Source organism: Phyllobates terribilis, unplaced genomic scaffold (genome assembly GCF_046119375.1).
Source record: "Phyllobates terribilis strain yellow unplaced genomic scaffold, ASM4611937v1 Scaffold_8__6_contigs__length_399053987, whole genome shotgun sequence".
NCBI classification, from domain to species: Eukaryota; Metazoa; Chordata; class Amphibia; order Anura; family Dendrobatidae; genus Phyllobates; species Phyllobates terribilis.
The window spans coordinates 200,008,854-200,036,590 of record NW_027362768.1 but is presented as its reverse complement, the minus strand read 5'-3'; the positions used below and the strand labels follow the sequence as shown (position 1 = coordinate 200,036,590).

Below are 27,737 nucleotides of genomic sequence, written 5' to 3'. Positions count from 1 at the left end.
GTGAGAGGGGATGCAGCTGCAGCTCCTCTCTGTGTCTGAGGTTGCATGCTGTGAGAGGGGAGGAGGGGGATGCAGCTGCAGCTCCTCTCTGTGTCTGAGGCTGCATGCTGTGAGGGGGATGCAGCTGCAGATCCTCTCTGTGTCTGAGGCTGCATGCTGTGAGAGGGGAGGAAGCTGCAGCTCCTCTCTGTGTCTGAGGCTGCATGCTGTGAGAGGGGAGGAGGGGGATGCAGCTGCAGATCCTCTCTGTGTCTGAGGCTGCATGCTGTGAGAGGGGAGGAAGCTGCAGCTCCTCTCTGTGTCTGAGGCTGCATGCTGTGAGAGGGGATGCAGCTGCAGCTCCTCTCTGTGTCTGAGGCTGCATGCTGTGAGAGGGGAGGAGGGGGATGCAGCTGCAGCTCCTCTCTGTGTCTGAGGCTGCATGCTGTGAGGGGGATGCAGCTGCAGATCCTCTCTGTGTCTGAGGCTGCATGCTGTGAGAGGGGAGGAAGCTGCAGCTCCTCTCTGTGTCTGAGGCTGCATGCTGTGAGAGGGGAGGAGGGGGATGCAGCTGCAGCTCCTCTCTGAGGCTGCATGCTGTGAGAGGGGAGGAGGGGGATGCAGCTGCAGATCCTCTCTGTGTCTGAGGCTGCATGCTGTGAGGGGGGGATGCAGCTGCAGCTCCTCTCTGTGTGTGAGGCTGCATACTGTGAGGGGGGGTTGCAGCTGCAGCTCCTCTCTGTGTCTGAGGCTGCATGCTGTGAGGGGCGATGAGGGGGGTGCAGCTGCAGCTCTTCTCTGTGTCTGAGGCTGCATGCTGTGAGAGGGGAGGAGGGGGATGCCGCTGCAGCTCCTCTCTGTGTCTGAGGCTGCATGCTGTGAGAGGGGAGGAGGGGGATGCAGCTGCAGCTCCTCTCTGTGTCTGAGGCTGCATGCTGTGAGAGGGGGGGAAGCTGCAGCTCCTCTCTGTGTCTGAGGCTGCATGCTGTGAGAGGGGAGGAGGGGGATGCAGCTGCAGCTCCTCTCTGTGTCTGAGGCTGCATGCTGTGAGGGTCGATGAGGGGGATGCATCTGCAGCTCCTCTCTGTGTCTGAGGCTGCATGCTGTGAGAGTGGAGGAGGGGGATGCAGCTGCAGATCCTCTCTGTGTCTGAGGCTGCATGCTGTGAGAGGGGAGGAAGCTGCAGCTCCTCTCTGTGTCTGAGGCTGCATGCTGTGAGAGGGGAGGAGGGGGATGCAGCTGCAGCTCCTCTCTGTGTCTGAGGCTGCATGCTGTGAGAGGGGAGGAGGGGATGCAGCTGCAGATCCTCTCTGTGTCTGAGGCTGCATGCTGTGAGAGGGGAGGAGGGGGATGCAGCTGCAGCTCCTCTCTGTGTCTGAGGCTGCATACTGTGAGGGGGGATGCAGCTGCAGCTCTTCTCTGTGTCTGAGGCTGCATGCTGTGAGAGGGGAGGAGGGGGATGCCGCTGCAGCTCCTCTCTGTGTCTGAGGCTGCATGCTGTGAGGGGGGGATGCAGCTGCAGCTCCTCTCTGTGTCTGAGGCTGCATGCTGTGAGGGGCGATGAGGGGGATGCAGCTGCAGCTCTTCTCTGTGTCTGAGGCTGCATGCTGTGAGAGGGGAGGATGGGGATGCAGCTGCAGCTCCTCTCTGTGTCTGAGGCTGCATGCTGTGAGAGAGGAGGAGGGGGATGCAGCTCTTCTCTTTGTCTGAGACTGCATGCTGTGAGAGAGGAGGAGGGGGATGCAGCTCTTCTCTGTGTCTGAGACTGCATGCTGTGAGAGAGGAGGAGGGGGATGCAGCTGCAGCTCTTCTCTGTGTCTGAGGCTGCATGCTGTGAGAGAGGAGGAGGGGGATGCAGCTGCAGCTCTTCTCTGTGTCTGAGGCTGCATGCTGTGAGAGAGGAGGAGGGGGATGCAGCTGCAGCTCTTCTCTGTGTCTGAGGCTGCATGCTGTGAGAGAGGAGGAGGGGGATGCAGCTGCAGCTCTTCTCTGTGTCTGAGGCTGCATGCTGTGAGAGAGGAGGAGGGGGATGCAGCTGCAGCTCTAATCTGTGTCTGAGGCTGCATGCTGTGAGAGGACTGCAGGTGATGTTATCTGATGTGTACTGGTGGAGGACACCTGGGTAACGCACCTGTGTACCGGGGTCCTGATGATTGTCCGCATCTGCAGGCTCTTGTTAGGATTGATGGGCTTCATGGTGTCATCTCCCACTTTCTGTTTCCAGGGACAGTATCATTATCAGCATCACCAACTGCGCCACCAGTGTGTATGCTGGATTTGTCATCTTCTCCATCCTGGGCTTCATGGCCAATCACCTGGGGGTAGATGTCTCCAAAGTGGCCGACCACGGGCCCGGCCTGGCGTTTGTGGCCTATCCGGAAGCCCTGACCCTGCTACCGATCTCCCCTCTGTGGTCCATCCTGTTCTTCTTCATGCTCATCCTCCTGGGACTCGGGACGCAGGTACTCGCCGGTTTAGTGATACATCAGAACGGCTTCACCCGGCGCTCGCAGCGGCTCCGCTTATTAACCGTCTCATGACCTCTGTCGTCTTCAGTTCTGTCTGCTGGAAACTCTGGTCACCGCCATCGTGGACGAGATTGGAAACGACTGGATCATCCGCTGGAAGACTGTTGTGACGCTGGGGGTGGCCGTGGTCGGTTTCCTGCTGGGAATCCCGCTGACCACTCAGGTGAGCGGTCCGGGTGTTGTGACGGCTGATGGGCGGTGTAGTGATGATGGGAGTGTTCCAGTGACGGATGATGAGAGTGTTCCAGTGATGGATGATGGGCGGTGTAGTGATGATGGGAGTGTTCCAGTGATGGATGATGGGTGGTGTAGTGATGATGGGAGTGTTTCAATGACGGATGATGGGCGATGTAGTGATGATGGGAGTGTTCCAGTGACGGATCATGGGCGGTGTAGTAATGATGGGAGTGTTCCAGTGATGGATGATGGGAGTGTTCCAGTGACGGATCATGGGCGGTGTAGTGATGATGGGAGTGTTCCAGTGATGGATGATGGGCGGTGTAGTGATGATGGGAGTGTTCCAGTGATGGATGATGGGCGGTGTAGTGATGATGGGAGTGTTCCAGTGATGGATGATGGGAGTGTTCCAGTGATGGATGATGGGTGGTGTAGTGGTGATGGGAGTGTTCCAGTGATGGATGATGGGCGGTGTAGTGATGATGGGAGTGTTCCAGTGACGGATCATTGGCGGTGTAGTGATGATGGGAGTGTTCCAGTGATGGATGATGGGCGGAGTAGTGATGATGGGAGTGTTCCAGTGATGGATGATGGGCGGTGTAGTGATGATGGGAGTGTTCCAGTGATGGATGATGGGTGATGTAGTGATGATGGGAGTGTTCCAGTGATGGATGATGGGCGGTGTAGTGATGATGGGAGTGTTCCAGTGATGGCTGATGGGCGGTGTAGTGATGATGGGAGTGTTCCAGTGATGGATGATGGGCGGTGTAGTGATGATGGGAGTGTTCCAGTGATGGATGATGGGCGGTGTAGTGATGATGGGAGTGTTCCAGTGATGGATGATGGGAGTGTTCCAGTGATGGATGATGGGCGGTGTAGTGATGATGGGAGTGTTCCAGTGACAGATCATTGGCGGTGTAGTGATGATGGGAGTGTTCCAGTGATGGATGATGGGCGGAGTAGTGATGATGGGAGTGTTCCAGTGATGGATGATGGGCGGTGTAGTGATGATGGGAGTGTTCCAGTGATGGATGATGGGAGTGTTCCAGTGATGGATGATGGGCGGTGTAGTGATGATGGGAGGGTTCCAGTGACGGATGATGGGCGGTGTAGTGATGATGGGAGTGTTCCAGTGATGGATGATGGGCGGTGTAGTGATGATGGGAGTGTTCCAGTGATGGATGATGGGCGGTGTAGTGATGATGGGAGTGTTCCAGTGATGGATGATGGGAGTGTTCCAGTGATGGATGATGGGCGGTGTAGTGATGATGGGAGTGTTCCAGTGACGGATGATGGGCGGTGTAGTGATGATGGGAGTGTTCCAGTGATGGATGATGGGCGGTGTAGTGATGATGGGAGTATTCCAGTGACGGATGATGGGCGGTGTAGTGATGATGGGAGTGTTTCAATGACGGATGATGGGCGATGTAGTGATGATGGGAGTGTTCCAGTGATGGATGATGGGCGGTGTAGTGGTGATGGGAGTGTTCCAGTGATGGATGATGGGCGGTGTAGTGATGATGGGAGTGTTCCAGTGATGGATGATGGGAGTGTTCCAGTGATGGATGATGGGCGGTGTAGTGGTGATGGGAGTGTTCCAGTGATGGATGATGGGCGGTGTAGTGATGATGGGAGTGTTCCAGTGATGGATGATGGGCGGTGTAGTGATGATGGGAGTGTTCCAGTGATGGCTGATGGGCAGTGTAGTGATGATGGGAGTGTTCCAGTGACGGCTGATGGGTGGTGTAGTGGTGATGGGAGTGTTCCAGTGATGTATGATGGGCGGTGTAGTGATGATGGGAGTGTTCCAGTGATGGATGATGGGCGGTGTAGTGATGATGGGAATGTTCCAGTGATGGCTGATGGGCGGTGTAGTGATGATGGGAGTGTTCCAGTGATGGATGATGGGCGGTGTAGTCATGATGGGAGTGTTCCAGTGATGGCTGATGGGTGGTGTAGTGATGATGGGAGTGTTTCAATGACGGATGATGGGCGATGTAGTGATGATGGGAGTGTTCCAGTGATGGATGATGGGCGGTGTAGTGATGATGGGAGTGTTCCAGTGACGGATCATGGGCGGTGTAGTGATGATGGGAGTGTTCCAGTGACAGCTGATGGGCGGTGTAGTGATGATGGGAGTGTTCCAGTGATGGATGATGGGCGGTGTAGTGATGATGGGAGTGTTCCAGTGATGGATGATGGGCGGTGTAGTGATCATGGGAGTGTTCCAGTGACAGCTGATGGGTGGTGTAGTGATGATGGGAGTGTTCCAGTGATGGATGATGGGCGGTGTAGTGATGATGGGAGTGTTCCAGTGATGGATGATGGGCGGTGTAGTGATGATGGGAGTGTTCCAGTGATGGATGATGGGCGGTGTAGTGATGATGGGAGTGTTCCAGTGATGGATGATGGGCGGTGTAGTGATGATGGGAGTGTTCCAGTGATGGATGATGGGTGGTGTAGTGATGATGGGAGTGTTCCAGTGATGGATCATGGGTGGTGTAGTGATGATGGGAGTGTTCCAGTGACGGCTGATGGGCGGTGTAGTGATGGTGGGAGTGTTCCAGTGACGGATGATGGGCGGTGTAGTGATGATGGGAGTGTTCCAGTGATGGATGATGGGCGGCGTAGTGATGATGGGAGTGTTCCAGTGATGGATGATGGGAGTGTTCCAGTGATGGATGATGGGTGGTGTAGTGATGATGGGAGTGTTTCAGTGATGGCTGATGGGCGGTGTAGTGATGATGGGAGTGTTCCAGTGATGGATGATGGGAGTGTTCCAGTGACGGATGATGGGAGTGTTCCAGTGATGGATGATAGGCGGTGTAGTGATGATGGGAGTGTTCCAGTGATGGATGATGGGCGGTGTAGTGATGATGGGAGTGTTCCAGTGATGGATGATGGGCGGTGTAGTGATGATGGGAGTGTTCCAGTGATGGATGATGGGAGTGTTCCAGTGATGGATGATGGGCGGTGTAGTGATGATGGGAGTGTTCCAGTGATGGCTGATGGGTGGTGTAGAGATGATGGGAGTGTTCCAGTGATGGATGATGGGAGTGTTCCAGTGACGGATGATGGGCAGTGTAGTGATGATGGGAGTGTTCCAGTGATGGATGATGGGCGGTGTAGTGATGATGGGAGTGTTCCAGTGATGGATGATGGGCGGTGTAGTGATGATGGGAGTGTTCCAGTGATGGATGATGGGCGGTGTAGTGATGATGGGAGTGTTCCAGTGATGGATGATGGGTGGTGTAGTGATGATGGGAGTGTTCCAGTGATGGATCATGGGTGGTGTAGTGATGATGGGAGTGTTCCAGTGACGGCTGATGGGCGGTGTAGTGATGGTGGGAGTATTCCAGTGACGGATGATGGGCGGTGTAGTGATGATGGGAGTGTTCCAGTGATGGATGATGGGCGGCGTAGTGATGATGGGAGTGTTCCAGTGATGGATGATGGGAGTGTTCCAGTGATGGATGATGGGTGGTGTAGTGATGATGGGAGTGTTTCAGTGATGGCTGATGGGCGGTGTAGTGATGATGGGAGTGTTCCAGTGATGGATGATGGGAGTGTTCCAGTGACGGATGATGGGAGTGTTCCAGTGATGGATGATAGGCGGTGTAGTGATGATGGGAGTGTTCCAGTGATGGATGATGGGCGGTGTAGTGATGATGGGAGTGTTCCAGTGATGGATGATGGGCGGTGTAGTGATGATGGGAGTGTTCCAGTGATGGATGATGGGAGTGTTCCAGTGATGGATGATGGGCGGTGTAGTGATGATGGGAGTGTTCCAGTGATGGCTGATGGGTGGTGTAGAGATGATGGGAGTGTTCCAGTGATGGATGATGGGAGTGTTCCAGTGATGGATGATGGGCGGTGTAGTGATGATGGGAGTGTTCCAGTGATGGCTGATGGGCGGTGTAGTGATGATGGGAGTGTTCCAGTGACGGCTGATGGGTGGTGTAGTGATGATGGGAGTGTTCCAGTGACGGCTGGTAGGCGGTGTAGTGATGATGGGAGTCTTCCAGTGATGGATGATGGGAGTGTTCCAGTGACGGATGATGGGCGGTGTAGTGATGATGGGAGTGTTCCAGTGACGGATGATAGGCGGTGTAGTGATGATGGGAGTGTTCCAGTGATGGATGATGGGCGGTGTAGTGATGATGGGAGTGTTCCAGTGATGGCTGATGGGTGGTGTAGTGATGATGGGAGTGTTCCAGTGATGGATGATGGGAGTGTTCCAGTGATGGATGATGGACGGTGTAGTGATGATGGGAGTGTTCCAGTGATGGATGATGGGCGGTGTAGTGATGATGGGAGTGTTGCAGTGACGGCTGATGGGTGGTGTAGTGATGATGGGAGTTTTCCAGTGATGGCTGATGGGTGGTGTAGTGATGATGGAAGTGTTCCAGTGATGGATGATGGGCGGTGTAGTGATGATGGGAGTGTTCCAGTGATGGATGATGGGAGTGTTCCAGTGATGGATGATGGGCGGTGTAGTGATGATGGGAGTGTTCCAGTGATGGATGATGGGTGGTGTAGTGATGATGGGAGTGTTCCAGTGACGGCTGATGGGCGGTGTAGTGATGATGGGAGTGTTCCAGTGATGGATGATGGGCGGTGTAGTGATGATGGGAGTGTTCCAGTGATGGATGATGGGTGGTGTAGTGATGATGGGAGTGTTCCAGTGATGGATGATGGGTGGTGTAGTGATGATGGGAGTGTTCCAGTGATGGATGATGGGCGGTGTAGTGATGATGGGAGTGTTCCAGTGATGGATGATGGGTGGTGTAGTGATGATGGGAGTGTTCCAGTGATGGATGATGGGCGGTGTAGTGATGATGGGAGTGTTCCAGTGATGGATGATGGGTGGTGTAGTGATGATGGGAGTGTTCCAGTGATGGATGATGGGTGGTGTAGTGATGATGGGAGTGTTCCAGTGATGGATGATGGGTGGTGTAGTGATGATGGGAGTGTTTCAGTGATGGCTGATGGGCGGTGTAGTGATGATGGGAGTGTTCCAGTGATGGATGATGGGTGGTGTAGTGATGATGGCAGTGTTTCAGTGATGGCTGATGGGCGGTGTAGTGATGATGGGAGTGTTCCAGTGACGGCTGATGGGCGGTGTAGTGATGATGGGAGTGTTCCAGTGATGGATGATGGGTGGTGTAGTGATGATGGGAGTGTTTCAGTGATGGCTGATGGGCGGTGTAGTGATGATGGGAGTGTTCCAGTGATGGATGATGGGAGTGTTCCAGTGATGGATGATGGGCGGTGTAGTGATGATGGGAGTGTTCCAGTGATGGATGATGGGAGTGTTCCAGTGATGGATGATGGGCGGTGTAGTGATGATGGGAGTGTTCTAGTGATGGCTGATGGGTGGTGTAGTGATGATGGGAGTGTTCCAGTGATGGATGATGGGAGTGTTCCAGTGATGGATGATGGGAGTGTTCCAGTGATGGATGATGGGCGGTGTAGTGATGATGGGAGTGTTCCAATGACGGCTGATGGGTGGTGTAGTGATGATGGGAGTGTTCCAGTGACGGCTGGTGGGCGGTGTAGTGATGATGGGAGTCTTCCAGTGATGGATGATGGACGGTGTAGTGATGATGGGAGTGTTCCAATGACGGCTGATGGGTGGTGTAGTGATGATGGGAGTGTTCCAGTGATGGATGATGGGCGGTGTAGTGATGATGGGAGTGTTCCAGTGATGGATGATGGACGGTGTAGTGATGATGGGAGTGTTCCAGTGATGGATGATGGGCGGTGTAGTGATGATGGGAGTGTTCCAGTGACGGCTGATGGGCGGTGTAGTGATGATGGGAGTGTTGCAGTGACGGCTGATGGGTGGTGTAGTGATGATGGGAGTTTTCCAGTGATGGCTGATGGGTGGTGTAGTGATGATGGGAGTGTTCCAGTGATGGATGATGGGAGTGTTCCAGTGATGGATGATGGGCGGTGTAGTGATGATGGGAGTGTTCCAGTGATGGATGATGGGAGTGTTCCAGTGATGGATGATGGGTGGTGTAGTGATGATGGGAGTGTTTCAGTGATGGCTGATGGGCGGTGTAGTGATGATGGGAGTGTTCCAGTGATGGATGATGGGAGTGTTCCAGTGATGGATGATGGGCGGTGTAGTGATGATGGGAGTGTTCCAGTGATGGATGATGGGTGGTGTAGTGATGATGGGAGTGTTCCAGTGATGGCTGATGGGTGGTGTAGTGATGATGGGAGTGTTCCAGTAATGGATGATGGGAGTGTTCCAGTGATGGATGATGGGCGGTGTAGTGATGATGGGAGTGTTCCAGTGACGGCTGATGGGCGGTGTAGTGATGATGGGAGTGTTCCAGTGACGGATGATGGGCGGTGTAGTGATGATGGGAGTGTTCCAGTGACGGCTGATGGGTGGTGTAGTGATGATGGGAGTGTTCCAGTGACGGCTGATGGGTGGTGTAGTGATGATGGGAGTGTTCCAGTGATGGATGATGGGAGTGTTCCAGTGATGGATGATGGACGGTGTAGTGATGATGGGAGTGTTCCAGTGATGGATGATGGGCGGTGTAGTGATGATGGGAGTGTTGCAGTGACGGCTGATGGGTGGTGTAGTGATGATGGGAGTTTTCCAGTGATGGCTGATGGGTGGTGTAGTGATGATGGAAGTGTTCCAGTGATGGATGATGGGCGGTGTAGTGATGATGGGAGTGTTCCAGTGATGGATGATGGGAGTGTTCCAGTGATGGATGATGGGCGGTGTAGTGATGATGGGAGTGTTCCAGTGATGGATGATGGGTGGTGTAGTGATGATGGGAGTGTTCCAGTGATGGATGATGGGTGGTGTAGTGATGATGGGAGTGTTCCAGTGATGGCTGATGGGTGGTGTAGTGATGATGGGAGTGTTCCAGTGACGGCTGATGGGCGGTGTAGTGATGATGGGAGTGTTCCAGTGATGGATGATGGGCGGTGTAGTGATGATGGGAGTGTTCCAGTGATGGATGATGGGCGGTGTAGTGATGATGGGAGTGTTCCAGTGATGGATGATGGGTGGTGTAGTGATGATGGGAGTGTTCCAGTGATGGATGATGGGTGGTGTAGTGATGATGGGAGTGTTCCAGTGATGGATGATGGGCGGTGTAGTGATGATGGGAGTGTTCCAGTGATGGATGATGGGTGGTGTAGTGATGATGGGAGTGTTCCAGTGATGGATGATGGGCGGTGTAGTGATGATGGGAGTGTTCCAGTGATGGATGATGGGTGGTGTAGTGATGATGGGAGTGTTCCAGTGATGGATGATGGGTGGTGTAGTGATGATGGGAGTGTTCCAGTGATGGATGATGGGTGGTGTAGTGATGATGGGAGTGTTTCAGTGATGGCTGATGGGCGGTGTAGTGATGATGGGAGTGTTCCAGTGATGGATGATGGGTGGTGTAGTGATGATGGGAGTGTTTCAGTGATGGCTGATGGGCGGTGTAGTGATGATGGGAGTGTTCCAGTGACGGCTGATGGGCGGTGTAGTGATGATGGGAGTGTTCCAGTGATGGATGATGGGAGTGTTTCAGTGATGGCTGATGGGCGGTGTAGTGATGATGGGAGTGTTCCAGTGATGGATGATGGGAGTGTTCCAGTGATGGATGATGGGCGGTGTAGTGATGATGGGAGTGTTCCAGTGATGGATGATGGGAGTGTTCCAGTGATGGATGTTGGGCGGTGTAGTGATGATGGGAGTGTTCTAGTGATGGCTGATGGGTGGTGTAGTGATGATGGGAGTGTTCCAGTGATGGATGATGGGAGTGTTCCAGTGATGGATGATGGGCGGTGTAGTGATGATGGGAGTGTTCCAATGACGGCTGATGGGTGGTGTAGTGATGATGGGAGTGTTCCAGTGACGGCTGGTGGGCGGTGTAGTGATGATGGGAGTCTTCCAGTGATGGATGATGGGAGTGTTCCAGTGATGGATGATGGACGGTGTAGTGATGATGGGAGTGTTCCAGTGATGGATGATGGGCGGTGTAGTGATGATGGGAGTGTTCCAGTGACGGCTGATGGGCGGTGTAGTGATGATGGGAGTGTTGCAGTGACGGCTGATGGGTGGTGTAGTGATGATGGGAGTTTTCCAGTGATGGCTGATGGGTGGTGTAGTGATGATGGAAGTGTTCCAGTGATGGATGATGGGCGGTGTAGTGATGATGGGAGTGTTCCAGTGATGGATGATGGGAGTGTTCCAGTGATGGATGATGGGCGGTGTAGTGATGATGGGAGTGTTCCAGTGATGGATGATGGGAGTGTTCCAGTGATGGATGATGGGTGGTGTAGTGATGATGGGAGTGTTTCAGTGATGGCTGATGGGCGGTGTAGTGATGATGGGAGTGTTCCAGTGATGGATGATGGGAGTGTTCCAGTGATGGATGATGGGCGGTGTAGTGATGATGGGAGTGTTCCAGTGATGGCTGATGGGCGGTGTAGTGATTATGGGAGTGTTCCAGTGATGGATGATGGGTGGTGTAGTGATGATGGGAGTGTTCCAGTGATGGCTGATGGGTGGTGTAGTGATGATGGGAGTGTTCCAGTGATGGCTGATGGGTGGTGTAGTGATGATGGGAGTGTTCCAGTGATGGATGATGGGAGTGTTCCAGTGATGGATGATGGGCGGTGTAGTGATGATGGGAGTGTTCCAGTGATGGATGATGGGTGGTGTAGTGATGATGGGAGTGTTCCAGTGACGGCTGGTGGGCGGTGTAGTGATGATGGGAGTCTTCCAGTGATGGATGATGGGAGTGTTCCAGTGACGGCTGATGGGCGGTGTAGTGATGATGGGAGTGTTCCAGTGACGGATGATGGGCGGTGTAGTGATGATGGGAGTGTTCCAGTGATGGATGATGGGCGGTGTAGTGATGATGGGAGTGTTCCAGTGATGGATGATGGGAGTGTTCCAGTGATGGATGATGGGCGGTGTAGTGATGATGGGAGTGTTCCAGTGATGGATGATGGGTCGTGTAGTTATGATGGGAGTGTTTCAGTGATGGCTGATGGGCGGTGTAGTGATGATGGGAGTGTTCCAGTGATGGATGATGGGAGTGTTCCAGTGATGGATGATGGGCAGTGTAGTGATGATGGGAGTGTTCCAGTGATGGCTGATGGGCGGTGTAGTGATGATGGGAGTGTTCCAGTGATGGCTGATGGGTGGTGTAGTGATGATGGGAGTGTTCCAGTGATGGATGATGGGAGTGTTCCAGTGATGGATGATGGGCGGTGTAGTGATGATGGGAGTGTTCCAGTGATGGATGATGGGCGGTGTAGTGATGATGGGAGTGTTCCAGTGACGGCTGATGGGCGGTGTAGTGATGATGGGAGTGTTCCAGTGACGGCTGATGGGCGGTGTAGTGATGATGGGAGTGTTCCAGTGACGGATGATGGGCGGTGTAGTGATGATGGGAGTGTTCCAGTGACGGCTGATGGGTGGTGTAGTGATGATGGGAGTGTTCCAGTGTCGGCTGGTGGGCGGTGTAGTGATGATGGGAGTGTTCCAGTGACGGATGATGGGAGTGTTCCAGTGACGGATGATGGGCGGTGTAGTGATGATGGGAGTGTTCCAGTGATGGCTGATGGGCGGTGTAGTGATGATGGGAGTGTTCCAGTGATGGATGATGGGCGGTGTAGTGATGATGGGAGTGTTCCAGTGATGGATGATGGGTGGTGTAGTGATGATGGGAGTGTTCCAGTGACGGCTGATGAGTGGTGTAGTGATGATGGGAGTGTTCCAGTGATGGATGATGGGTGGTGTAGTGATGATGGGAGTGTTCCAGTGACGGCTGGTGGGCGGTGTAGTGATGATGGGAGTCTTCCAGTGATGGATGATGGGAGTGTTCCAGTGACGGATGATGGGCGGTGTAGTGATGATGGGAGTGTTCCAGTGACGGCTGATGGGCGGTGTAGTGATGATGGGAGTGTTCCAGTGATGGATGATGGGCGGTGTAGTGATGATCGGAGTGTTCCAGTGATGGATGATGGGTGGTGTAGTGATGATGGGAGTGTTCCAGTGACGGCTGATGGGTGGTGTAGTGATGATGGGAGTGTTCCAGTGATGGATGATGGGTGGTGTAGTGATGATGGGAGTGTTCCAGTGACGGCTGATGGGTGGTGTAGTGATGATGGGAGTGTTCCAGTGATGGATGATGGGAGTGTTCCAGTGATGGCTGATGGGCGGTGTAGTGATGATGGGAGTGTTCCAGTGATGGATGATGGACGGTGTAGTGATGATGGGAGTGTTCCAGTGACGGCTGATGGGCGGTGTAGTGATGATGGGAGTGTTCCAGTGATGGATGATGGGAGTGTTCCAGTGATGGATGATGGGCGGTGTAGTGATGATGGGAGTGTTCCAGTGACGGCTGATGGGCGGTGTAGTGATGATGGGAGTGTTCCAGTGACGGCTGATGAGCGGTGTAGTGATGATGGGAGTGTTCCAGTGATGGATGATGGGAGTGTTCCAGTGATGGATGATGGGCGGTGTAGTGATGATGGGAGTGTTCCAGTGATGGACGATGGGAGTGTTTCAGTGATGGATGATGGGCGGTGTAGTGATGATGGGAGTGTTCCAGTGATGGATGATGGGCGGTGTAGTGATGATGGGAGTGTTCCAGTGATGGATGATGGGTGGTGTAGTGATGATGGGAGTGTTCCAGTGATGGATGATGGGCGGTGTAGTGATGATGGGAGTGTTCCAGTGATGGATGATGGGAGTCTTCCAGTGATGGATGATGGGTGGTGTAGTGATGATGGGAGTGTTCCAGTGATGGATGATGGGCGGTGTAGTGATGATGGGAGTGTTCCAGTGATGGCTGATGGGCGGTGTAGTGATGATGGGAGTGTTCCAGTGATGGATGATGGGCGGTGTAGTGATGATGGGAGTGTTCCAGTGATAGCTGATGGGCGGTGTAGTGATGATGGGAGTGTTCCAGTGATGGATGATGGGCGGTGTAGTGATGATGGGAGTGTTCCAGTGATGGCTGATGGGCGGTGTAGTGATGATGGGAGTGTTCCAGTGATGGATGATGGGAGTGTTCCAGTGATGGATGATGGGCGGTGTAGTGATGATGGGAGTGTTCCAGTGATGGCTGATGGGCGGTGTAGTGATGATGGGAGTGTTCCAGTGATGGATGATGGGAGTGTTCCAGTGATGGATGATGGACGGTGTAGTGATGATGGGAGTGTTCCAGTGATGGATGATGGGCGGTGTAATGATGATGGGAGTGTTCCAGTGATGGATGATGGGCGGTGTAATGATGATGGGAGTGTTCCAGTGATGGATGATGGGAGTGTTCCAGTGATGGATGATGGGCGGTGTAGTGATGATGGGAGTGTTCCAGTGATGGATGATGGGTGGTGTAGTGATGATGGGAGTGTTCCAGTGATGGCTGATGGGCGGTGTAGTGATGATGGGAGTGTTCCAGTGACGGATGATGGGCGGTGTAGTGATGATGGGAGTGTTCCAGTGATGGATGATGGGTGGTGTAGTGATGATGGGAGTGTTCCAGTGATGGATGATGGGTGGTGTAGTGATGATGGGAGTGTTCCAGTGATGGCTGATGGGCGGTGTAGTGATGGGAGTGTTCCAGTGATGGATGATGGGCGGTGTAGTGATGATGGGAGTGTTCCAGTGATGGATGATGGGCGGTGTAGTGATGATGGGAGTGTTCCAGTGACGGCTGATGGGTGGTGTAGTGATGATGGGAGTGTTCCAGTGATGGCTGATGGGTGGTGTAGTGATGATGGGAGTGTTCCAGTGATGGCTGATGGGTGGTGTAGTGATGATGGGAGTGTTCCAGTGATGGATGATGTGTGGTGTAGTGATGATGGGAGTGTTCCAGTGACGGATGATGGGCGGTGTAGTGATGATGGGAGTGTTCCAGTGATGGATGATGGGAGTGTTCCAGTGATGGATGATGGACGGTGTAGTGATGATGGGAGTGTTCCAGTGATGGATGATGGGCGGTGTAATGATGATGGGAGTGTTCCAGTGATGGATGATGGGAGTGTTCCAGTGATGGATGATGGGCGGTGTAGTGATGATGGGAGTGTTCCAGTGATGGATGATGGGTGGTGTAGTGATGATGGGAGTGTTCCAGTGATGGCTGATGGGCGGTGTAGTGATGATGGGAGTGTTCCAGTGACGGATGATGGGTGGTGTAGTGATGATGGGAGTGTTCCAGTGATGGATGATGGGTGGTGTAGTGATGATGGGAGTGTTTCAGTGATGGATGATGGGTGGTGTAGTGATGATGGGAGTGTTCCAGTGATGGCTGATGGGCGGTGTAGTGATGATGGGAGTGTTCCAGTGATGGATGATGGGCGGTGTAGTGATGATGGGAGTGTTCCAGTGATGGATGATGGGCGGTGTAGTGATGATGGGAGTGTTCCAGTGACGGCTGATGGGTGGTGTAGTGATGATGGGAGTGTTCCAGTGATGGCTGATGGGTGGTGTAGTGATGATGGGAGTGTTCCAGTGATGGCTGATGGGTGGTGTAGTGATGATGGGAGTGTTCCAGTGATGGATGATGGGTGGTGTAGTGATGATGGGAGTGTTCCAGTGACGGATGATGGGCGGTGTAGTGATGATGGGAGTGTTCCAGTGACGGCTGATGGGTGGTGTAGTGATGATGGGAGTGTTCCAGTGATGGCTGATGGGTGGTGTAGTGATGATGGGAGTGTTCCAGTGATGGCTGATGGGTGGTGTAGTGATGATGGGAGTGTTCCAGTGATGGATGATGGGTGGTGTAGTGATGATGGGAGTGTTCCAGTGACGGATGATGGGCGGTGTAGTGATGATGGGAGTGTTCCAGTGACGGCTGATGGGTGGTGTAGTGATGATGGGAGTTTTCCAGTGATGGATGATGGGCGGTGTAGTGATGATGGGAGTGTTCCAGTGACGGATGATGGGCGGTGTAGTGATGATGGGAGTGTTCCAGTGATGGCTGATGGGCGGTGTAGTGATGATGGGAGTGTTCCAGTGATGGCTGATGGGCGGTGTAGTGATGATGGGAGTGTTCCAGTGACGGATGATGGGTGGTGTAGTGATGATGGGAGTGTTCCAGTGATGGATGGTGTAGTGATGATGGGAGTGTTCCAGTGATGGATGATGGGCGGTGTAGTGGTGATGGGAGTGTTCCAGTGATGGATGATGGGTGGTGTAGTGGTGATGGGAGTGTTCCAGTGACGGATGATGGGCGGTGTAGTGATGATGGGAGTGTTCCAGTGACGGATGATGGGTGGTGTAGTGGTGATGGGAGTGTTCCAGTGACGGATGATGGGCGGTGTAGTGATGATGGGAGTGTTCCAGTGATGGATGATGGGCGGTGTAGTGATGATGGGAGTGTTCCAGTGATGGATGATGGGTGGTGTAGTGATGATGGGAGTGTTCCAGTGATGGATGATGGGCGGTGTAGTGATGATGGGAGTGTTCCAGTGATGGATGATGGGCGGTGTAGTGATGATGGGAGTGTTCCAGTGATGGATGATGGGTGGTGTATTGATGATGGGAGTGTTCCAGTGATGGATGATGGGTGGTGTAGTGATGATGGGAGTGTTCCAGTGATGGCTGATGGGCGGTGTAGTGATGATGGGAGTGTTCCAGTGACGGATGATGGGTGGTGTAGTGATGATGGGAGTGTTCCAGTGATGGATGGTGTAGTGATGATGGGAGTGTTCCAGTGATGGATGATGGGCGGTGTAGTGGTGATGGGAGTGTTCCAGTGATGGATGATGGGTGGTGTAGTGGTGATGGGAGTGTTCCAGTGACGGATGATGGGCGGTGTAGTGATGATGGGAGTGTTCCAGTGACGGATGATGGGTGGTGTAGTGGTGATGGGAGTGTTCCAGTGACGGATGATGGGCGGTGTAGTGATGATGGGAGTGTTCCAGTGATGGATGATGGGCGGTGTAGTGATGATGGGAGTGTTCCAGTGATGGATGATGGGTGGTGTAGTGATGATGGGAGTGTTCCAGTGATGGATGATGGGCGGTGTAGTGATGATGGGAGTGTTCCAGTGATGGATGATGGGCGGTGTAGTGATGATGGGAGTGTTCCAGTGATGGATGATGGGTGGTGTATTGATGATGGGAGTGTTCCAGTGATGGATGATGGGTGGTGTAGTGATGATGGGAGTGTTCCAGTGATGGCTGCTTCCTCTCTCCAGGCCGGCATCTACTGGCTGCTGCTGATGGATAATTACGCTGCCAGCTTCTCCCTGGTCATCATCTCCTGCATCATGTGTGTCACCATCATGTACATCTACGGTGAGTGCCGATGTCACAGGGAGACCTTACACGCTGCTCCCACCGATCTCCTCAGTCCCATGGACAGTGCACACGTAACCGCAGGACCCCCGTTCTGTTCGGCTGAGACCCCCGGCATGGTGCTGGGCAGCAGTGATAGATGCTGCTCACCGGACTCCAAGCTCTTACCACGATGAAACAGAAAATGTATTAAATGTCCACAGCGATCGGCCTGCAGCCATCACTGTCCTGGAGATCTCTGCTTTCAGCCAGGGAATGGAGATATTCATTCCTTTCAATGGACACAGGTGGATTGCGGTGCTATATACCGGTCATGTGACGGGCTGCGATGCTATATACCGGTCATGTGACGGGCTGCGGTGCTATATACAGGTCATGTGACGGCTGTGGTGTTATATCTATCCTGTCTTCTCTTTGATATCTTCCAGGACACCGGAATTACTTCAAGGACATAGAGATGATGTTGGGGTTCCCCCCTCCCCTCTTCTTCCAGATCTGCTGGCGATTCTTCTCTCCGGCTATCATATTTGTAAGTTCACCATAAGGCGTTTGTGAAGACTCGGGGTCTTCCGTGAGCGTAATACCACTCAGACAGCACAGGGTGCGGGTAAAACAATGCGGCAATAATTTATTGAACCACAAAACTGACAATAAACACATAGAACAGTCCCGGCAAATGCCCAAGATGGTGGAACATTACACAGTCACCCTTCCGCTTCGTCCACCTGGGATAGAACAGCTGCGACTTTGGGACCTCCAGGGCCGACTACCTCAACCAGTGCCCCCCCCGCTTCTGGTGGGCCCCCACAGCGAGGACGTAGCGGCAAGCTTAGGAAGCTGACAGTCCATCGAGGTACAAGGCCAGTAGAACCGAGGGTCCCACCCTGGCCTCTTCAAGGGTTTCCATGGCGCTAGATGACTGGCTGGTCCCAATCTGGCTTCTCTGAATGTCTCCATGGGTTCCAGGCGATCGGAGGGTCCCACCTGGCAACCACAAACAACAAACCCATGGGGCCAGGTGACTTCATCATCCCAACCTGGTTCCCCCAAATGTATCCATGGGTTCTCTGATGGTCAATGCAGCAGATCTGTATCTTTCCAGTCAGGGCCGTGTACCCTTAGGCCGGAATCATGTAGAATCCAAATCTGTGTCTCTTTGAGACCATCAGCTTGGAAGTATGGCTTTAACCAGAGAGTCTGATCTTTTATTCTCCCTGTAAAGTCTCTTTCCAATTTCTGTTTCAAGCCTTACTGCTACAGAAGCATATCTCCTTTTTAAGTACACATCCACAGCAAAGGGGTTAGGGAGGGCATTATTCACGGGGCTCAGGTATCATTGTTTGAGCTAATCTATTTACATAGTTGGTATATGTCACGCAAGGTGTGGGAAAGACTTAGTGCAACACAAAGGGAAGAGGAAAAAGGAGCCCAGACTCTAGGGAAAGGGGGAAGTGGAGACCGAGGTTTATCTAGCATCACCCTGTCTCCCCTATCATCCCTGTATTGGTGTTATGTTCTGCAACTTAGAACTAAGGAATAGGAGGGAAAAGCTGTCCCTGCACTGAGACTCAGCTTTACCCTACGCTGGGGTGGGTGCCCTATTCCTTATGAATAGCCCCACCGAAACTCCTGCACTGAACTCAAACGAAGACCTGTAGGAAGGGGAAAGGGGTCTCTAAAAGATCTAAGGACTGGGAGCAAAAGCAGGAGACCTCCTAACAGAAAAGTTAGTTGCAGAAACGAAAATTAAAGGAAACAAAACTGGTGGAACAAGAAGTCCCAGAATAACAATAGTCCAAAGCAAGAACTAAACAAGGCAACTTAGCCAGAGCACGAGCGTTACTACACTGATGTCCAGCGGGGAATGAGAGCCGGGTGCAGAGATCACGTGACCAAGAAACCCAGCACCAGAGGAAAAGACTAGAAGCCAGCAAACCACAACAAGGTGGCCGAAAACAACATAGATTCTAACAATTGGCTTTTCACTAAACACTGCACGCGTGCCTCGCCCTGACTTTCCCTGGCGTATGGCTAAGGCTAGGGAAGGGAGGAGATCAGCAGTAGTCGACCTCCACTAAACAATATAGACAACAAGGGTAGACAAACAGGGGGGGGATTGCTTAGCTTTAGACGAATCCAGACAAATGAGCACACGTCCTCAAGCTCCAGAGAGGACGAGGTACTGCTCTTGCTAAAGCCTTCACAAATACTAATGAATATCGCCGACACCTCCCTCTGAAACACAACAGGTATTTATACACGCAGGCAGGGTGTTAATTAGCCAGAGGGAGGTAGCCTAGAGACAGCCTCTAAGAAGATGTCTGTAATGCCAAACGCAGAAATCTCCTGCAACCAACTGCAGGGAGACTGTCTGTCACCTCTCACACACCCATGACAGTACCCCTCCTCTACGAGTAGCCTCTGGACACTCAGGACCGGGTTTTGCAGGATAAGAGGTGTGGATTGAGCAAACCAGTCTGAGAGCGTTCACCTCTGACGCTGAAACCCACATCCTCTCCTCTGGACCATAACCTACCCAATACACCAAGTATTGTAGAGAACGACGCTGGAGACGATAATCTACAATCCTTGAAATCTGAAACTCCAGATAATAATAATAATAATAATAATAGTTTATTTTTATAGCGCCAACATATTCCGCAGCACTTTACAAATTTTAGGGGGGACATATACAGACAATACAGAATAAGCATATCTCATATCGAAAGGAGTGAGGGCCCTGCTCGCAAGCTTACAGTCTATGAGGAAGTGGGGGAGACAAAAGGTAAAAAGTACATATATTGTATAATGCAGCCTTGATATACTGAATAGGATAAATAATAATACATGGACTGGTCGCCAGCCAGTATGTGTGCAGTCCTGACAGAGGCTTTTATGTGCATGGTTGGTTTGAACCCGAAGTTGAAGAAGATTTTAATATGGGGGAAAGCTGGGATGGACAGAGTGTGTTTAGGTGATACGCCAGTCTAAAGAAATGTGTTTTTAGGGTTCGCTTGAAACTGTGGGTATTGGGAATTAATCGAACTGTCCTGGGTAGTGCATTCCAGAGAATTGGCGCAGCACGCGAGAAATCTTGGAGACGGGAGTGGGAAGTTCGGATTATGGAGGATTTTAGTTTCAAGTCATTTGCAGAACGGAGGGCACGTGTAGGGTGGTAGACTGAGACAAGGGAGGAGATGTAGGGGGGTACTGAAGCATGGAGCGCTTTGTGGGTAAGCGTGATAAGTTTAAAACGAACTCTATATTGGATGGGCAACCAATGCAATGACTGGCACAGGGAAGAGGCATCTGAGTAGCGGTTGGTGAGGAATATGATCCTGGCTGCTGCGTTCAGGACGGATTGGAGAGGGGAGAGTTTAGTAAGAGGGAGACCGATTAGTAGAGCGTTGCAATAGTCAAGACGAGAATGAATAAGAGCGACAGTAAGAGTTTTTGCCGAGTCAAAGGTGAGAAAAGTCCTGATTCTTGAGATGTTTTTGAGGTGTAGATGACATGAACGAGCGAGTGATTTTATGTGAGGAGTGAAAGAAAGATCTGAATCAAAAATGACCCCAAGACAGCGGGCTTGTAGCTGGGGAGTAATGGTTGAGCCACAAACGGAGATGGCAATATCGGGCACAGGTAGGTTAGTGGAGGGAGGAAAGACGAGTAGTTCAGTTTTTGACAGATTCAGTTTTAGGTAGAGGGAGGACATAATGTTAGACACAGCAGAAAGACAATCACTGGTCTTTTGTAGTAATGCAGGGGTGATGTCCGGAGCAGAGGTGTATAATTGGGTGTCATCAGCATAGAGATGGTACTGAAAACCGAATCTACTGATTGTTTGTCCAATAGGAGCGGTGTATAAGGAGAAAAGAAGGGGGCCTAGGACTGATCCTTGAGGAACCCCGACAGTAAGAGGAAGTAGGGAGGAGGAGCCGGCAAAAGACACAGAGAAGGAGCGGTCAGGGAGATAGGAGGAGAACCAGGAGAGAACCGTGTCCTTGAGGCCAATAGTGCGGAGCATAGTGAGGAGGAGCTGGTGATCCACAGTGTCGAATGCTGCAGAGAGATCCAGGAGAATCAGCAGGGAGTAATGACCATTAGATTTAGCTGTTAGTAGATCATTAGAGACTTTAGTGAGGGCAGTTTCAGTAGAATGTAAAGAGCGGAAACCAGATTGTAAAGGGTCAAGAAGAGAATTGTCTGAGAGATAGCGGATTAGACGGGAGTGGACCAGGCGTTCCAGGAGTTTAGAGATAAAGGGAAGATTGGAAACAGGTCTATAGTTGGCTGTGCAGTTCTGGTCGAGGGATGGTTTTTTAAGTAATGGTTGTATGCTGGCGTGTTTAAAAGAAGAGGGAAAGATACCAGATGAGAGGGACAGGTTGAAAATTTTAGTTAGGTGAGAGGTGACAGCTGGAGCAAGGGACTGAAGGAGATGTGAGGGAATAGGGTCGCTGGTGCAGGTGGTAGGGCGAGAAGATGCAAGGAGCCTGATCACTTCATCTTCCGTGACTGGTTCGAAGTCAGAAAATGAGCAAGATACAATGTGGCGGGGGGGAGCATGCATAACATTTGGGGATTGGGAGAAAATTTCCTGTCGGATATGGTCAATTTTTTCTTTGAAATAGTTAGCCAGATCGTCAGCGCTGAGGTCGGTGGTCGGGGCCTGTGCTGTTTGATTGAGGAGAGAATGAAACGTGTCAAAGAGTCGTTTAGGATTATTGGAAAGTGAGATGATGAGGTTGTTAAAGTAGGTTTGTTTGGAGAGGTGAAGGGCAGAGTTATATGTTTTCAGCATAAATTTATAGTGGAGGAAATCTTCGGGCAGATTTGATTTTCTCCACAGTCGTTCAGCGCACCTGGAGTACCTCTGGAGAAGACGTGTTTGAGGCGTGTGCCAGGGTTGTCGCCGTCTATGCCGAATTGTTCTTTGTGTAGGAGGTGCGGCTTCATCCAGGGCGCATAGCATTATTTTGTTATAATGCTTCAATGCAGAGTCGGGACATGAGAGGGAGGAGATTGGGGCCAATGATGATTGCAACCTTTTTATAAATTTCTGGGTGTTAATGGCGCGTAAATTTCTATAAGTGTGGAAAGTGGGGTGTCTTGAGTAGAGTCACAGTTCTTGACAGAGAATGAAAGAAGATTATGGTCAGAGAGTGGAAGGGGAGAGTTAGTAAAGTCATGTACTGAGCAAAGCCGGGAGAAGATCAGGTCCAATGTGTTCCCGTCCTCATGTGTAGGAGAATTAGCAAGCTGTGAAAGGCCGAAGGAGGAGGTTAATGATAAAAGATGCGTGGCAGATGGGGAAAGAGGATCGCCAATTGGGATGTTAAAGTCTCCCATGATTATCGTGGGGATGTCGCAGGATAGAAAATTTGTAAGCCAGGCAGCAAAGTGATCCAGGAATTGACGGGGGGGACCTGGGGGGCGATAGACAACCGCCACTCGCAGGGAGAAGGGCCGGTAGAGTCTGACTGTGTGGGCCTCAAAGGACGGGAAGATAAGGGAGGGTACAGGGGGGATAACCTGAAAAGTACATTTTGTTGAAAGAAGCAGACCAACACCTCCACCTGATCTGTTGTCAGGTCGCGGGGTATGAGAGAAATGTAGGCCACCATAGGAGAGAGCTGCAGCGGCGGTGGTGTCCGACTGCTGGATCCAGGTTTCAGTGAGAGCCAGAAGGTTGAGGGAATTAGAGAGGAAAAAGTCATGGATGTAAGAGAGTTTATTACAAGCTGAGCGTGCATTCCAAAGGGCACAGTTGAATGAGACAGAAGATATGCAGGGAATATTAATGAGATTAGCAGGGTTTCTGAATGTAACAGGGAAAGAGTTAGTGTTATTATTACTGGAGGGTCCTGGGTTGGGAGAAATATCACCTGCGACTAATAGAAGGAAGATACAGAGAGTGAGCAGATGATTGAGTGATTTGTGAGAGCGTTTCCTGCGTTGTATGGTGGGAATGAATGGATCTGCGTGGTATAACATTGTGAAGAGAGCATGACAACTGTACATAGGAGAAGAGAGGAGTGAGGGATTAATATGGATGAAGTGTGCCGCATTTGTGGGTGAACGGTGAATGTGGATGATTGTAGCAACCAGAGTATAAATGGCACAGATACAAATGGTGAATACTGTTTGACAAAATGATGACCTGGAAGCAAGTTTGTTTAATTGTCTTGCATGTCTTACCTGTCTCCTGCCCTGTCCAACTGCCATTTTCTAACTGCCAGGGCACTTTGCTAAATTATGGCACTTCGATAAAGTATGCATAAATGCTATATGCATAAATGCCCCCGCATAAATGCTGCCCCTTAACTAAGTCTCAATATATAGGGACGTATCTGCTTAGATCTGCACAGATTTAACTAATTAACAATCAATCACTAGCTTAAAAGACAACAGGAGACCATAAAGTGCAGGGAAAAAAAAGAAAAAAAAAACAGACTAGTAAACTCGGCATGGATCATAAACTCTTAAAGTAAGTGTGATGACCTTTAAGTATCATGGAATAAAAAAGCTAGAGGAGTGAAAAAATATATACCAGAAATTGATAGGCTGCAGAGCATTGCATGGAGATATAATGCAGTTTTCAGGACAGATCACACAAGCAGTGAAAAATATATACCAGAAATTGATAGGCTGCAGAGCATTGCATGGAGATATAATGCAGTTTTCAGGACAGATTCCCATCAGCCATTACTGGGGGCGGCGGTAGAGGCGAGGGCTCAAGAGGTTCCACATATTTCTTGAGTAAGGACCTGTAGAACACATTATGGTCCTTAAGGGCCCGAGGAAGTTAATGACGGCGGCTATTTTATAGAGACCAACAAACCTAGGTCCCCGCTTCAAAGAAGGAACTTTCAATCTTATATTCCTGGTAGTGAACCACACAAAGTCATTCACATTCAGGTCTGGACCTGGCAAGCGTTTTCTGTCAGCCATACGTTTATACCTGTCTCCCATGATCTTTAAATTACTCAGAACCCCCCGCCACACCGAGGAGAGCGACGAAGCAAACCGCTCCTCCTCAGGAAGCTCCTACCCCACTAAAGGTACCAAACTGTGGGTGATAACCGTATGCACCGAAGAACGGTGACCTGCCAGTGGATTCTTGACAATGATTATTAATGGCAAATTATGCCAGCGGTAAGTAGGATGCCCAATTCTCCTGATTTTCGGAGACGAAACACCTGAGGTAGGTCTCAAAGTTCTGATTGACCCGCTCGGTCTGTCCATTCGACTGAGGGTGGAAGGCAGAAGAAAAGCAATCCCCAGCTGCACCCCCAGTCGAGAACAGGATGCCTTCCAGAACTTGGAAACAAACTGGGTCCCCCGATCTGACACCACATCGGAGGGAACCCCGTGAAGCTTCACAATCTAACTTATAAACACCTGAGCAAGTGTCTTGGCATTAGGAAGTGCAGGAAGTGCGACGAAGTGAACCATTTTACTGAACCTACAGTTATATGAAAAAGTTTGGGCACCCCTATTAATCTTAAGCTTAATGTTTTATAAAAATTGGTGTTTTTGCAGCAGCTCTTTCAGTTTGATCTATGTAATAACTGTTGGACACAGTAATGTTTCTGCCTTGAAATGAGGTTTATTGTACTAACAGAAAATGTGCAATCTGCATTCAAACAAAATTTGACAGGTGCATAAGTATGGGCACCTCACCAGAAAAGTGACTTTAATATTTAGTAGATCCTCCTTTTGCCTCTAGTCGCTTCCTTTAGCTTTTAATGAGTTCCTGGATCCTGGATGAAGGTATTTTTGACCATTCCTCTTTACAAAACAATTCCAGTTCAGTTAAGTTTGATGGTCGCCGAGCATGGACAGCCCTCTTCACATGATCCCACAGATGTTCAATGATATTCAGGTCTGGGGACTGGGATGGCCATTCCAGAACATTGTAATTGTTCCTCTGCATGAATGCCTGAGTAGATTTGGAGCTTTGTTTTGGATCATTGTCTTGCTGAAAGATCCATCCCCTGCGTAACTTCAACTTTTCCCCTCCCCCATGACAGCACACCTTGAGAGAGAGGATCCGCCCCACCAAGGACAGGAAACCGTCTGAAATAAAAGGGCGGTACCTCTCCCTCGCTTCAGTTGGTTTCCTGTCCTTGATGGGGAACCTGTCTGGAAGAAAGAAGACTTACCTGGGGCTGTCCCGGTGTGGAAGAGCGGGCACTGGCCTGTGCACCGGGTTCAGTATCCCAGAAGCGCCGTCCGCAGCTTCCCCTGGGGTCTCTGCGCCGAGCGGGGCGCACGCGGTGAGGCAGGCTCTGTCCTCCCGGAGACCGCGGCGCCGTCCTCCCCCTGCAGTGTGGAACGCTTCCGGGTGTGACGCGCCTGACGTCACGGCGCAGGGCACGCTGGGAGCGGCGTCCTGGGTGACGTCAGGAGGCGGCGCCGATCCAAGATGGCGGCGCCCATCGGAGCGTCCCAGGCCGTTTTTTTTCAACGGAGCTCCGGCCTGGCGAAGGGGGAGGACCCACAGACCGGAGGAGGCTGGATGGTCCTATATTTAAGGGGGGGGGAGCTTTCCTGGAAGCGTGGTGCGCTTCTGAGACATGGCTGATCCAGATAGCCAGGAGCAGCAGCTTACCCCCCCACCTCAGCAACAGAAGCAGAGGGATGCATCGTATACAGACAGCCGCTCGAGTAATCGTAGTGGCAGCCGCAGGAGTAAGGCTTCGAGCGCCTCGGGACCATCCAGAATGGAATCATCAGTTCCGCGACAGCCTCCGAATCCGGTACCCGTTTGTGACCTCCGAGGGTGAGTGAGCTTCGTGAATGTCACTGATTAGTAACGGGAAGTCTCTTATGTGCTTCCTTTTTTTAGGAGCCTAAGAAGAGTAGTGCCAAGCAAAAGCATAGGATGTGTGCCCTTTGCCAAGCTTCTCTCTCAGTAGAGTGGCAGAAACCACTTTGCCAGGGCTGTGTGACCAAAACCATAGCTGAGAATTCCCAGGATTTTGCTGCAAATTTAAAGTCCATAGTACATGCAGAAGTTCAGGGGTCCCTGAAGGGGTTCCTTAGAGGGAAGAAAAGGCCCCGTAGAGAGGTTTCCTCCGTCTCTGATTCCTCCCAGTCCGAGGAGCAGTGGGATTCATCGTCCTCTTCCTCATCGGGGGGCGGTAGACCCTGCTTCCCCATTGAGAATACAGACAGACTGGTTAGGGCAGTAAGATCAACCATGGGTCTGGAGGAAGAGAGAGCATCTAAATCCCGGGAGGACATCATGTTTGCGGGCTTGGGAGAGCGGAAGAGACGCTCATTTCCTGTGAACAGTAAGATTCAGGGCCTCATTGACCGGGAGTGGAGGAGACCTGAGAGATCAGGGGCTTTACCCTCCTTCTCCAAAAGAAGGTACCCCTTCGAAGAGAAGGATGCGGAACCTTGGGAAAAGATCCCCAAGGTGGACGGGACTGTGGCAAGGTCATCAAAGAGATCTTCCCTGCCCTTGGAGGACTCTGGCGTCCTAAAAGATGCCCTGGATAAAAGAGCTGACTCCTTCCTGCGCCACACGTGGGAGGCGGCAGCAGGTGGCCTAAAACCAGCGGTGGCAAGCACCTGTGTGGCGAGGTCCTTGATGGTGTGGCTTCAACAGCTGGAAGACCAGCTTAAAGATAAAAAGGTCTCCAGACAGGCAATACTTGCAGAGCTACCTTTAATTCAAACAGCATCGGCCTTCCTGGCCGACTCTTCAGCTGACTCGGTCAGACTGTCAGCTAGGGCAGCGGGACTATCCAACGCAGCCAGGCGGGCCTTGTGGCTCAAGGGTTGCCCAGGCGACCTACCTTCGAAACAGAAACTGTGCTCCCTCCCGTGTGACGGTAGACTCCTGTTTGGCCAAAAGTTAGAGGACCTGTTAGAAAAAGCAGGCGATAAAACCAAAGGGTTCCCGGGATTTTCGGGGGAACCAAGAAGATTTAGTTTTCGGAGGAGAAAATTTAACCGGGGTCGTCCTCCGGGAGACAAAAAGAAATGGGAAGCCAAGTCCAAAAAAGAATCGGGCTACATGTTTGGAGGACCATCCTCGAGTTCGAAGAGATCCTCCCAATGACGCCAGGCTGGAAGTGGGTGGAAGGCTTTCCCACTTTTTTCCAGCTTGGGACGCGATAACAACAAACCCATGGATTCTGAAAATTATCAGTGGGGGCCTGAAGATCCAGTTCAGCCAGACCCCCTGGCGGACCTTTGTGGTTACCCCCCTACGAAAGGTCCAGGAAGAACAATTAGCCCTGGAAACAGAAGTGTTAGAGTTAGTAGGAAAGCAGGTCCTTCTCGAAGTACCAGCAACACAGAGAGGGAGGGGGTTCTATTCCCCACTATTCATGATAAAAAAACCAAACGGGTCCTTAAGGACCATCATCAACCTCAGGAGTCTGAACCAAGTAGTAGAAAACCAGACTTTCAAAATGGAGTCAGTAGGCTCGGCAGTGAAGCTCTTACATCGCAACTGCTTTATGGCTGTAATAGACTTGAAGGACGCATATTATCACGTCCCAATCCATCCAGAGTATCAGAAGTATCTGAGAGTAGCCCTGTTTATTCAGGGGAAGCTGAGGCATTTTCAGTTTGCTGCCCTACCCTTTGGCCTCTCCATTGCCCCGAGAATATTTACGAAACTAATAGCAGAAGTGACAGCCTTCCTACGGATCAAGAATGTAGTGATCGTGCCATATTTAGACGACTTCTTGATAATAGGGAAAACAGAAGCCCACTGCTCCAGTCAGCTCCTAGTGGTCACGGAAG

At 51.5% G+C, this 27,737-nt stretch overlaps 1 protein-coding gene across 1 annotated transcript in view; it reads left to right on the top strand.

The window, feature by feature from the left end:
* SLC6A9 (solute carrier family 6 member 9) overlaps positions 1-27,737 on the top strand; it is a 134,720-nt gene that overhangs the window by 89,252 nt on the left and 17,731 nt on the right. Inside the window, exons 5-8 of the mRNA XM_073645268.1 lie at positions 2,204-2,441; positions 2,536-2,670; positions 16,868-16,967; positions 17,396-17,496. Of these exons, the coding sequence (XP_073501369.1) occupies positions 2,204-2,441; positions 2,536-2,670; positions 16,868-16,967; positions 17,396-17,496 (574 nt within the window). The remainder of the gene's footprint in view (positions 1-2,203; positions 2,442-2,535; positions 2,671-16,867; positions 16,968-17,395; positions 17,497-27,737) is intronic.